The 13,537-nt window shown below is 43.9% G+C and overlaps 1 protein-coding gene across 1 annotated transcript; it reads left to right on the forward strand.

Annotated features, from left to right (window-relative positions):
• The first annotated feature begins 3,723 nt into the window (after positions 1 to 3,723).
• Positions 3,724 to 12,588, forward strand: YAE1 (YAE1 maturation factor of ABCE1). Its single transcript, XM_002713767.5, has 3 exons — positions 3,724 to 3,920; positions 5,921 to 6,042; positions 9,304 to 12,588. The coding sequence occupies exons 1-3, from the start codon at positions 3,792 to 3,794 to the stop codon at positions 9,731 to 9,733; spliced, it is 681 nt and encodes a 226-aa protein (XP_002713813.1). The 5' UTR covers positions 3,724 to 3,791; the 3' UTR covers positions 9,734 to 12,588.
• The last annotated feature ends 949 nt before the right edge of the window (positions 12,589 to 13,537 follow it).

The raw sequence follows: 13,537 nt of genomic DNA on the forward strand, positions 1-13,537 counted from the left end.
CAGATAGAAAACCTCTGTCTCTCTCTCTCTCTCTCTCTCTCTCTCTCTCTCTGCCTCTCCTTCTATGTAACACTTTCAAATAAATAATTAAATCTTTAAAAAAAAAGGAAGAGGCCGGCGCCGCGGCTCACTAGGCTAATCCTCCGCCTAGCGGCGCCGGCACACCGGGTTCTAGTCCCGGTCGGGGCGCCGGATTCTGTCCCGGTTGCCCCTCTTCCAGGCCTGCCTTCTGCTGTGGCCAGGGAGTGCAGTGGAGGATGGCCCAGGTGCTTGGGCCCTGCACCCCATGGGAGACCAGGAAAAGCACCTGGCTCCTGGCTCCTGCCATCGGATCAGCGCGGTGCGCCGGCCGCAGCGCGCCGGCCGCGGCGGCCATTGGAGGGTGAACCAACGGCAAAGGAAGACCTTTCTCTCTGTCTCTCTCTCTCACTGTCCACTCTGCCTGTCAAAAAAAAAAAAAAAAAAAGGAAGAAATGTATCAGTTTGTATTCCTTAAATAAAAGGTTTCTGGGAAAAAAAAAACTTAGTGCTGAAACTACTACTTGCTTTCAGATTTTGGTAAGGCCTTTTATCAATTTATAGTTATTTCTATTTTGTTTTATCATAACTTGTTTTTAAATTTTTTCAAATAATTTTCAGCATTTATTAATATATATTTCCCTTTAAATTGTTGATGCAATGAAATATGTTAAGAGATATACTAATATAGAAAAAAGTTTGCTTTCATGGAATGAAACTTCTTGAAATATCTTTTGATGAAGTATTGGAGTCTCTTTTGAATATCTATTCATAAACTAACTTGAACTTTGGAATTTGTTTTGTTTTGTTTTTAAGATTAATTTTTTGGGGCCGGCGCTGTGGCGCAGTGGGCTAAAGCCTTGGTCTGAAGCGCCGGCATCTCATATGGGCGCCGGTTCAAGTCCCCGCTGCTCCTCTTCTTATCCGGCTCTCTGCTATGGCCTGGGAAAGCAGTAGAAGATGGTCCAAGACTTGGGCCCCTGCACCCACGTGGGAGACTCAGAAGAAGCTCCTGGCTCCTGGCTTCGGATTGCCGCAGCTCCAGCTGGTGCAGCCATCTGGGGAGTGAGCCAGCGGATGGAAGACCTCTCTCTCTGTCCCTACCTCTCTCTGTAACTCTGCCTTTCAAACAAATAAAATAAATCTTAATTAAGATTAATTTATTTACTTGAAAGGCAGATTTACAGTGAGAGAAGGAGAGACAGAAAAAGAGGTCTACCATCCGCTGGTTCGCTCCCCAAATAGCTGCAATGGCTATGGCTGGGCCAGGCTAAAGCCAGGAGCTTCATCCAGGTCTCCCATGTGGGTGCAGGGGCCCAAGTACTTGGGCCATCTTCTACTGCTTTCCTAGGCTCTTTAGCAGAGAGCTGGATCAGAAGTGGAACAGCTGGGACTCAAATTGGTGACCACAGAGGATGCCGGTTTGGAAGGTAATAGCTTAATCCACAATGCCACAATGTCACAATGCTGGTCCCTGGCCTTTTGATTCTGTTTGCTTGCTTTTTCTTTTTTTAACCATCTTTGTCAGGTTACAGTAAGCCTGGTGTCATGAAATGATTCAGGAATTTACTATCATTTTCTCTGCTCTAAAACAGAAAAATATTAAATTATCTATCATATTTTAAATATTAAAAAAGACTCAGCTGTGAAACTGTTAAGTCTCCATCCTGTTCTTTATAGTAGAGACTGAATCCCAGTTTTTGTATAGTAATTTGTTTCTTCATGTTTTCTACTTCCTGGGTCAACTGTGTTAAGAAGTTATTCATTTATTTTAGATTTTCAAATGTATTTCTCCTGAGTTTCAGTGGGTAGTTTATAATACTTTTTTTTTCTACATCAGTGGTTGCCTCTTCTTTTACTCCTATCTTATACTTTTTCTCCTTTAAAATCAAAACCACATCAAGATTATCTATTTTATTGATTTTTTTCCAAGAATCAATTTTTAGATTTATTTTTGCAAGTTTTTAAGATTTTTTTATTTTGGGGGGCCAGCACTGTGGCGCAGTGGGTTAACGCCCTGGCCTGAAGCGCCGGCATCCCATGTGGGTGCCGGTTTAAGACCCGGCTGCTCCACTTCCAATCCAGCTCTCTGCTATGGCCTGGGAAAGCAGTAGAAGATGGCCCAAGTGCTTGGGCCCCTGTTCCTTCGTGGGAGACCCGGAAGAAGCTACTAGCTCCTGGCTTCGGATCAGCGCAGCTCTGGCTGTTGCAGCCAATTGAGGAGTGAACCAGCGGATGTAAGACTCTCTCTCTCTCTCTCTCTCTCTCTCTCTCTCTCTCTCTCTGCCTCTCCTCCCTCTGTGTAACTCTGACTTTCAAATAAATAAATCTTTTCAAAAAAAGATTTTCTATTTTTTAATTTTATTTGAGAGATAGACAAAGAGGGGGAGCTCCTAGGCACTGCTTCACTTCCCAAAATACCAGTGATAATCTAGGCTGGAGCTGGACAAAGTTGGGAGCTGGGAAGGCAATCAAAGTCTCCCATGTGAGCAGCAGGAACCCACTTGCGCTATCACCACTGCTTCCCAGGGTCTGCATTAGCAGGAAGCTGGAGTCAGGAGTCAGAGCTGCACATCAAACTCAGGCACTCCAAACAAAGTGAGAGGCTGGCTTCTAATGAAGGCACTCCAATGCAGGAGGCTAGCATCTCACGCACTAGGCTAAATGCGCTCAGCTAGTCAACGTTATTCAATTGTTTTTATTGATTCCTTTATTGCCATTTTGTTTCTAATTAACAAATACATTTTTAAGAGTTTACTTAATATATGCCTTTTACAGGTTATATATTTGTGAGATGCAAAATTCTAAAATTTAAATCTGTAGCCTGCACCATCCACTCGCCCCCCCACACACACACACACTCAGGATTCCCTTTACTTTACTTGTTTTAAATTTGTTTCATAACATTTATTATTTATAATCTTCAAACTACCTAAGTTACTCATATTTGTTTGCTGTGTGTGCTCTGCAAATTCTACAGGAATAAAATCCAAAGGGCTAGGAACTTTTATCTGTTTTATTCACTAATGTATCCAGACACACAGGTATTCAAGAAAAGGTAAGACAAACAAACCACGACTGTCACAGGACTCATTTACCCACACAAACAAAGGCAAAACGGGATGCCACTGGGGTGCTTTCACCTGCAGTGTCAGAACCTGCTGGTGCTGGGGCAGACAAGTTCCCGCCCTCGCCAAGATCACAGTTTGCATTTAGCGCACGTGAGCAAGAGTGGAAGGCAGCGAAGGATACTGAGAATCAAGGAAGATGTATCGATGGCAAAGGCAACCTTTCTATTTCCTATTGATCTCAAATGGGCCGCAGTAGTTCACTCTCTGACTCTTTTGCTCTTTGCTCCAAGCTCCTAACAATCAATCCGTGTCAGGTTGTCACGTCCCCTGAACACGCTGAGATTCTGAGACAGTCTTTGGGCAGTACTGGCTCAACCGCCTTGAGTGATTTTACAAAAGGAGCCTCTCCCACACCCAGAACACTGCAGTCTACGACAGGAATGCGGGGTCTGATCAAGGTCACGCCCCAGCCGAGGAAGGAATCAAGGTGCACACGGACACACTGTGTTAACTGACTTAGTCCCAAAGTCCGCGAGTCCAAAAGCTCTGGACGTCAGGCTGGACAGCCCGCAACCACGACGGATCGCCTCGGCGCACGCGCACCCGCCCTGAGCGCCAGGAGCGCAGTCTTCGTCCCGCCCCTCACACCGGAAGGAGTCGCGGGTGTTTCCTGTTGCCTGCGGCTCCGTAGCCATCTCGGTGATGTCGTGGGTTCGGGCTACCCCCTCGGTCCAGAGCCCGGCCGAGGAGGGGGACGTGTTTGATGAGGAAGCTGACGAGTCGCTCCTGGTACAGCGGGAATGGCGGAGTCACATGCAGAAACGAGTGAAAGTAAAGCCGGGGGAGGGGGGTGGGAAGGGTGCGGGGACCCCGGGGGGTGCCGGGCTGTGGTGGAGCGGAGCCCCGAGTTTGTGAAGAAGCCGGGCCCACCGTGGTCCCAGTGGTCCCAGTCTGGCTAGCGCCGCCGTCCTTACCCTTTGCCACGCGGTGCGCCCCGCGTCCCGCCAGGATTTCCCAGTGGGTTGCTTGGAAGCGGGTGAACCCCAGAGACGCGTTGTTTGAGCGCTTGCGGGAGGGCGTTGGAGAAGCGGGACGCCCACCAAAACACATGTTGTCCACACTTGGAAGCGATTGCTGTCTGATGATGATCACAGGGAAGTGGGTGGGGGAGAGACATACCAATACAGTGATTACTTGACTGCTGATTATGGCTGTCAAAGGACGCGCATTCAGGCTTCCACGGGCAGCTTGAGTGGGTGGGGAGCCCAGAGTTAGGAGTGTTTTAACCAAGATACACGAAAAAAGTGAACTTTACAATGTTAAAGGCAGTAGGAGAGGGGTCGGGGCTGTGGCATAGCGGGTAAAGCCACCTCCTGCAGTGCCCGAATCCCATATGGGAGTTGATTCGAGTCCCGGCTGCTCCACTTCTGAGCAGCTCTCTGCCGTGGCCTGGGAAAGCAGTAGAAGATGTCCCAGGTCCTTGGGCCCCTGCACCCACGTGGGAGACCCAGAAAAAGCTCCTGGCTTCGGATCAGCTCAGCTCCAGCAGTTGCAGCCATTTGGGAATGAACCAGCTGATGGAAGATCTCTCTCTGCCCCTGCATCTCTGTAATTTTGCGTTTCAAACAAACAAGTAAATATTAAAAAAAAAAAAAAAGGCAGTAGGAGAAAGCTAAGATGGAATACTGATGACCAAGTAAGGGAATATTAAAACCAATTTTCTTCTTATTTGTTGGATGTGAATTATTCATGTCTAATTTTATTTGTTGAGTCTAAGCGTAATTTCCAGATGGAGTACTCAGAGCTTAGTACTGGGTGAAGACTAAATGGTGGGGGTTGCTTCCACTTACTATATTTGCCAGCCATTAAATTGCTCCTAAAGCTGTATTGGGGATCTGCCCCAAATTAATGTTTCAGCAAAACAATATTTGCTTAGTTCAGCAACCACGTTGTCAGTTACAAAAAGTTTTATGTGACGCTAAGGCTGGACCAGTCAATACTGCCACATCTCTCTCTTTCTCTCTCTCTCTCAGAATTTATTTATTTACTTGAAAGACAAAGTTACAGTTACAGAGCAGAGAGAGAGAGGTCTCCCATCTGCTGGATCACTCCCCAAAAAGCCCCATCAGCTGGAGCTGGGCCAATCTGAAGCCAGGAGCCAGGAGCTTCCTCCCAGTGCAGGGTCCCAAGGTCTTGGGCCATCTTCTACTGCTTTCCCAGGCCATAGCAGAGAGCTGGATCGGAAGTGGAGCAGCGAGGACTCAAACCAGAGCCTGTATGGAATGCCAGCACTGCAGGCAGCCACTTTACCCCCTTTTCCACAGTGCTGGCCCCAATAATAAGCATCTTTTGAGTACTGTGACATACTTGGGACATGCAGAACAAAGTTTCTGTCCACAGAGAATTTACTTGGATTTCAGGATCAAGCAAAATTTCTAAAACCAGGCTTCTCACTTTCCTTCTAAAACAGTTTTGCCTTTCCTTACTTTGTTCTGTCTCCTCACCCACTCACACCTTTCCACTCAGTTGCCAGAGGGCCAGACATGTAAGTTTCCATGTTTCCTTTCTGTGAAGACATTGCTAAAACAGAGGTGTTAAAAACTGGGTGAGAACACACTTCAAAAGTGGGATAAGGAACAATAAACCGGTAATAAATTTTTATGAGGAACATAACCTGCATTGCTTGTGGGGCTATACCATATTATTTTCAAGAATGCAGTAAAAGCCAGTTTCATCAGTTTTCTAAATTGGGTCTGTGCCTTTCTAGAAAAGCCTACATATGGTTCACTTGGTATTAGTTACAACTGTAGTTGTTCATTGCTTATTTTTAGGAAGGCTATAGAGAAGGAATCGATGCTGGCAAAGCAGTTGCTCTTCAACAGGGCTTCAATCAAGGCTATAAAGAAGGTGCAGCAATCATTGTAAACTATGGAGAACTCAGAGGAACACTGAGGTAATTCAGAAATTTAAATGCTGAATCTTTAATATTACAGGATGATTTTTATGAATATTAAAAATAAACATTTAAAGTGCTTCTTTCTGCTGTTGAATACACAAGAGTGTGGAAAAACATAGAATGTTGCCTTCAAAGAGTAAAAATCATTATCAGCTCATCCATTTTAATATGTGAGCCAGCTGTTGTCCCTTTTTTGGGCATGGAAACAGTAAGAGGGTGTGTACTCTTTGCTACCAGAATTACTGCCAGTCTCTAATTACAAGATCTTCAGGCTTTAAATAAAACTTTTAGTACTTGCACATTTGGCAGAACCCAATATGACAGACCTCTAAACTAGAAGTAGATGGAAATTGTAGTGAGTAATAAAGGTAAAATGATTCCATGTATTGTAGTCCTTAACATTGAATACCTGTCGGGAAGCCAGGGCAGTAACAGCATATGGCAGAACCAAATGATCAGATGGAGCTAAGACCTGACAGGTCTGTCCTCCTTGATGCTTTAGACTGTTGTTTTTAACTTATTTATTTACTTAAAAGGCAGAGTTAAAGAGAGGGGGAGAGAGAGAGGGGGAGAGAGGTGGAGAGGTCTTCCATCTTCTCGTTCATCCCCACAGAAGACCACAACAGCCAGCACCTAGCCGGGCCGAGGCCAGGAGCTTCTTGCAGTCTCCCACATGTCTAGCAGGGGCCAAAGCACTTGGACCATCCTCCACTGCTTTTCCCAGGCCATTAGCCAGGGGCAGAATCAGAAATTGAGCAGCCAGGACTTGAACCGGCACCCATGCCCCTGTGGATTGCAGGCATTGCAGATGGCAGCCGTACCTGCTACACCACAATGCCAGCTCCTGCTTTATACCTTTCAAGCTGTCCTCTGGAGAGAAAGCTGCTTTAAAGAATCACTAATAATTTTAGAAGCTAAAAAATTAGTAAAACAAAGCAAAAAGTTGTGTTTGGCATTTTAGAAAAGTCAACTAGAACTAGAATTAATTTTAATTCATTAATTAAGTCACAAACTAGAATTAGTATACTATAGTAGGATATTGATCAAGTGTTCATCTTCACATCAAGTTAAATTAATCTTTTATAAGCTTAGCTTACTGCTGAATTTTTAAATATTTATTCATTTATATATTTTAAAGGCAGTGTGAAAGAGACAGAGATGTACCTACCATCTGCTGGTTCACTCCCCAAATGACTGCAACAAGCCTGGAGCCAGAAACCACATCCATGTCTCTCACATAGGTTTCCGGAGCTCAAGCTCCTGAGCTATCATCTACCACCTCCCAAACACGTTCACAGGGAACTGAATTGGAAGCAGAGTAGCCGGGACTGCAAATGGCACTACAACATGGGGTGTGGGCATCCTAGGCATTGGCCTAACCTGCTGTACCACAGTGCCAGCCCCACTGCTGAATTTTTTTTTTTTTTTTTTTGGACAGGCAGAGTGGACAGTGAGAGAGAGAGACAGAGAGAAAGGTCTTCCTTTGCCAGTGGTTCACCCTCCAATGGCCGCCGCGGCACCACAGTGATCCGATGGCAGGAGCCAGGTACTTCTCCTGGTCTCCCATGGGGTGCAGGGCCCAAGGACTTGGGCCATCCTCCACTGCACTCCAGGGCCACAGCAGAGAGTTGGCCTGGAAGAGGGGCAACCAGGACAGAATCCGGCACCCCGACCGGGACTAGAACCTGGTATGCCGGCACCGCAAGGTGGAGGATTAGCCTAGTGAGCCGCGGCGCCAGCCCCTGAATTTTTGTATATCAATCAATTCCATTTGTAAAACATTACTTTTCATAACAACCGCTATTTTATGACATGATTATCTGAACAATCTGAAATACTTAAAAAAAATTTGACCATAAAGTAAAAGTAAAGAAAATATTAAATCTAATAGGACTAGAAGAATTTTTACCTTTTTCAAGAAAATAGTTTATAATCCATCAAACAATAACCTACTCTGTAACAAACCTGAAAAAATGAAATATCTTTAAAATTCTTTTTCACTAGCCTTCAGTGTAGATGATAAGCAACTATAATTGGTCTGGGGTGCAACCTGGGCCTCCATAGGTTTAAAAGCTGCTCAAGGGGTCAGCACTGTGGCGAAGCAGGTAAAGCTGCTGCCTACAGTGCCAGCATCCCATGAAGGCAGCAGTTCAAGTCTCAGCTGCTCCACTTCAAATCCAGCTCTCTGCTATGGCCTGGGAAAGCAGTAGAAAATGGCCCAAGTCCTCGGACCCCTGTACCTGCAAGAGAGACCCAGAAGAAGCTCCTGGCTCCTAGCATCAGATCAGTGCAGCTCTAGCCATTGCTGCCATTTGTGGAGTGAACCAGCAGATAGAAGACTTCTCTCTCTCTCTGCCTCTGCCTCTCTCTAATTCTGCCTTTCAAATAAATAAATTAATCTTTAAAAAAAAAAAAAAAAGCTCAGATGATTCCAATGTATACCCAAGACTGAGAATCTCTAGTAGCTGTCCTTAAAAAGCAAACTAGTTTTTAGTTTTTCTCATCTGTCTCCAAGTTGTAGCCCTTTTCTTTTCTTTTTTCTTTCTTTCTTTTTTTTTTTTTTTTTTTTGTTAAAGATTTAGTTATTTATTTGAAAGTCAGAGTTACACAGAGAGAAAAGGGGACATAGGTAGAGAGAGAAAGAGGGGTCTTCCATCTGCTGGTTCACGCCCCAGATGGCCTCAATGGCTGGAGCTGCACCAATCTGAAGCCAGGAGCCAGAAGCTTCTTCTGGGTCTCCCATGTGGGTGCAGTGCCCAAGGACTTGGGTCATCTTCCACTGCTTTCCTAGGCCATAGCAGAGAGCTGTATCGGAAGTGGAGCAGCCGGGACTCAAACCGGCGCCCATATGGGATGCCGGCACTGCAGGTGGCAGCTTTACCTGCTATACCACATTGCCAGCATGTAGCTCTTTTCAACAGAAGTTAGGTAGTGATAAGAAGAAAATCTAAAATCAAGAAAGAGGATGAAGGGCTGTGAAGGAGGCATTATGAATTATAAACAGTTTATGATATTAAGTCCAATTGTTGAATTTCTATTGAAAAGTGGTATCCCTATATATTTTAAGTCCTATTTTATCCTCATTATATAACTGATTTGACTTGTATTATCATTAATCCATTTTTACATGGTGTTTTCTGGAAGAGAAACATGTAGGGCTAGCATCAAGCATTCTAAAAGCCTGTGTTTGATTTTTTTTTTTTTTTTTTTTTTTTTTTTTTTTTGTCCTATTTAACTCTTGTTTGTGTTTTCATTCAGTGCTTTGCTCTCCTGGTGTCACCTTCATAATAATAGTTCAACTTTAATCAGTAAGATAAATAATCTTCTGGATGCAGTTGGACAGTGTGAAGAGTATATGCTCAGACATCTGAAATCAATCACTCAGGAGCCCCACGTTGTAGACTTACTGGACTCTGTTGAGGACATGAACCTCTGTCATGTAGTTCCAGCTGAAAATAAGATTGATGAAGCTGAAGACGAAAGACTTCATGAAGATAGTGCTGAGTTTAACAAAAACTGTAGCAAGAGTTCTAGTGGGATAAATTGTGCATATTTAGAATGTTGTAGAACCCAGGAGCATGCACATTCTGAAAACCCAAGCCTCACTTGGATTTTAGAACAGACAGCCAGTTTAGTAAAACAGCTTGGAGTATCAGTAGAAGTATTACAGCACCTCAGGCAACTATAACAATTATCATCATTTTCCTAATGAAAATAATGTGGACTGCATTTTTTAGAGCATTGTGTCCTAACAAGGTAACCAAAATGTGAAGTGGTTTCTGCACTGAACACTTCACCTGTCGGATTATCCTTCACAGAAGGTTGAAATGTCTTCAATACTGACACTATTAAATATAACATACTCCTTTTTCTCTGTCACTGGTAGTTTTTATTTAGTTCAAGATATATTGGGGTCAGTGTTGTAGCACAGTGGGTTAAGCCACCACCTGCAACGCCAGCATTCCATATGAGCACCAGTTTGAGCCTCAGTTGCTTCTCTTCTGATCTAGCTCCCTGCTAATTTGGGAAAGCAGCAGAAGGTGGCCCAAGTGCTTGAGCCTCTGTACCCATGTGGCAGACCTGGATGGAGTTCCAGGCTCCTGGCTTCAGCCTGGCCGAACCCCAGCTGTTGCAGCAATTTGGGGAGTGAACCAGCAGATGGAAGATCTCTATAACTCTAACTTTCAAAAAACTAAATTTAAATGCTCAGAATTCTAGTTAGCATTGTCATTTTCAAAGTTCTGATCAAAATCAAGCATTTTCAGACTCACTAGTTAAAATGAACAAGAATCAGACATTTTATAAGAACCTAACCCTATCTGTCCTCGTCACTATCAAGTGGTCAGGACCTTATCACCAGCTAGCCAGCATAAACTTAAAAATGACCTAATGAATAATATAAATACAAATACATTCATACATATATATACACACACACACACACAGGCATACATGTATATGTGTGTGTTTATGAGTACATGAGAAACTGAGGCACTTTATACTGCTGAAAAATGATTAAATCAAAATGCTGAGATTCAAGTTTCATGTTAAGGGCATCCAGTTTCATGAAAAGTACAGAAAATACATTTCATGTTCAAGTCTAAAGAAATGTTACTTAGTTTTTCCAAGTAGTAAGGAGTTAGAAGTGTTGCCTAACATGTCAGGTTATTTCTAAATTGAAGTTTTTCTTCATGTTTGTATAAGCATAAAACACTGAAACCATGGCCTTCTGTATTTCTTTGAATCAGTATTAGTCACGCAGACAAAACTAGGTGAAAATTTTTTTTTACTCTACAACGTAAGCCCATCAAAACTAGGAAAGATGGGGCCTGTGCTGTGGCGTATTGGGTAAAGTAGCCACCTGCAGTGCCAGCATCCCATTTGAACACCAGTTTGAGTCCTGGCTGCTCCACTTCCGATGCAGCTCTCTGCCGTGGCCTGGAAAAAACAGTAAAAGGTAGCACAAGTTCTTGCGCCCCTGCACCTACATGGGAGACCAGGAGGAAGCTCCTGACTCCTGCCTTCAGATCAGCACAGTTTCGGCTATTGCAGCCAGTTGGGGGGAGTGAACCAGCGAGTGGAAGACCACCCCCCTCCCCCGTCTTCTCTCTCTGTGTAACTTTCAAATAAATAAGTGTTTTTTTTAAAATCGGGAAAGAATTTTTCATCACTGTTCACCTGCAACACAAATTTCAGAAGCAGCCAGAGTTCCTTTTTGGTAGCTCGAATTGCTGCTTCACCAGCATTGGTATCTTCCATCTGTGCTCGCAGACAGACATACTGAAAGAGAATCTGACAAAGTAAGTCTTTTCAAGAAATTAAGAAAATTTACTAACATTTTACAACCTTCCTCAGAGTTCACAGGACATTAAGAAATTGAAGCAACAGATTTGAAATCTTAATGCCATGTGATGTTTCAGGATTTACCAAAACATGCTGAAAATATTAAAGTGACAGTTGAGGAGTAGACATTTGGCATCAGAGGGCCTGGTCCTGGTCCTGGCTCCGCTTCTGATGCAGCTTCCTGCTAATGTGAATCCTGGGTGGCATCAAATGATGGCTCAAGTGCTTGGGTCCCTGCAACTCATGTGGGAGACCCAGTCTCCTGACTTCAGCCCGGCCCAGCCCTGGCTGTTGCAGCATTCTTGGGAGTAAACCAGCAGATCTGTTTTTAAAAAGTGACGTTTGACAGCTGGTTAAAAAGTTCTTACATCTCTCCAGATGTAGACACTTTTCGAGATTTACTAATTCATTTCGTTGTATGTGCCCATGTTTATGGATGCAGCCAAAATCTCAAATCCACTTGGTAGCTTGCTGGCAGCCCCTAAAGTCTTGAGGTTGCCCTGCCCTGCATTATTAGGTATGAAAAACCCGTTCCTAGTAAAGCATCTAAGATCATGCCAACTAGCGATTGAATGGGTGCATCTTGAACTGCTCTCTGGCCTGCCCTAATGAGATTCCTTATTAGCAATTAATTAGGAATTAATAAGATAACACCCTTATGGGGCCAAAGCTGTGGCATAGCGGGTTAGGCCACTGCCTGCAATGCTGGCATCCCATGTGAGTGCCAGTTTGTGGCCCAGCTGCTCACTTCCCATCCAGCTCTCTGCTATGGCCTGGGAATAGTAGAAGATGGCCCAAGCCCTTGGGCTCCTTCACCCGCATGGGAGACCTGGAAAAAGCTCCTGGCTGCTGCCTTTGGATCAGTGCAGCTCCAGCTGTTGCAGCCAACTGGGGAGCAAACCAATGGATGAAAGACCTCTCTCTCTCACTCTGTCTCTCCTTCTCTCTGTGTGTAACTCCGACTTTCAAATAAATAAATAAATCTTAAAAAAAAAAACCTTTGCCACCATTGGTTACATTGGAGTGTTTTTACAGATGTTCAAAGAAAAATGAAGTTAAAAAGACAGCTGAGTTCCTGAGGCCACTGGGATGAAAACATCTCTAAAAATACAGGTTCCTAGACTGCAGAGGAATATTAATGTGTGCATTACATCTGTTCCCCAAACATGAATCTGTACCAGAATAAACGAGTGAACGAGATCTTCCTTGCTGTGTGTCTTTTGCCTTGCTTCATAGTGTAAGCCTGCCAGATCTTCCCATGGTGGTGATGTGGAGGGGGACCCTAAAGGAATGTAAATGGAGCTGGCACAGCCAAAATTTCAAAATGTAAGACTCAGACATTAAGCTGAACAATGTGGCTTCCTTAGAAATTTCACCTAAAGATTTTTAGATGATGACATCTGGGGTTTAAAAAGGGGGAAAGCCCACAATACCCTACTTTTCTGACATCTCAGCTTCTAAGACTGAGAGCATCGTTTTATGTATTTATTTATTTGTAACATACAAATAGAAAATGGGCAGCTGAATTCTACTTTATCTCATTTATAGTCATGCATTACTCAATAGTGGGAATATATTCCAGGAGTCACATCATCGGGTGACTTCATCTTTTTGTGAACATAACAGGGTGTACTTAACATGAATATGATGTCACCAGGCAGTGCAGTCTTAAGGGGCCCCCATTGCATATTCAGTCCACAGATGACCAAAATGGCATTATGTGGCACATGACTGATGACTGCACTACTCAATGACTGCTTTAGTGGTAAACCAAAATAAAAGCCATGACCCGAGTCCAAGTTGTAATTCTCTCTCCGAACTAAGGTTAAAGCTGAGTCTTTAACTTATTTTTAAATTACTCTAAATTTAAGACCAATAAATGAAGTAAATATATGCTGTGTTAGTAAATCACCAACCAGACTTGGTGTGGTACCGAAATTCTCTAATCTCCATCATGAAGATACTTCCCCATAGTTACTTTCCTCCCTCTGCTCTTGCTTAATGCCTTTTCCTACAGACATACTGGAAGAGAAGCCTGCTATTGCTGTCTCAGATTACTTAACCCCCCCCCCCCAGCCACTTCAGCTTCAAACTGCCTTTTGCCAAGGTCACTAATAACAAAAGGCACACAAATGCCCATCACTGGCTT

Source organism: Oryctolagus cuniculus, chromosome 16 (assembly GCF_964237555.1).
Source record: "Oryctolagus cuniculus chromosome 16, mOryCun1.1, whole genome shotgun sequence".
NCBI lineage: Eukaryota > Metazoa > Chordata > Mammalia > Lagomorpha > Leporidae > Oryctolagus > Oryctolagus cuniculus.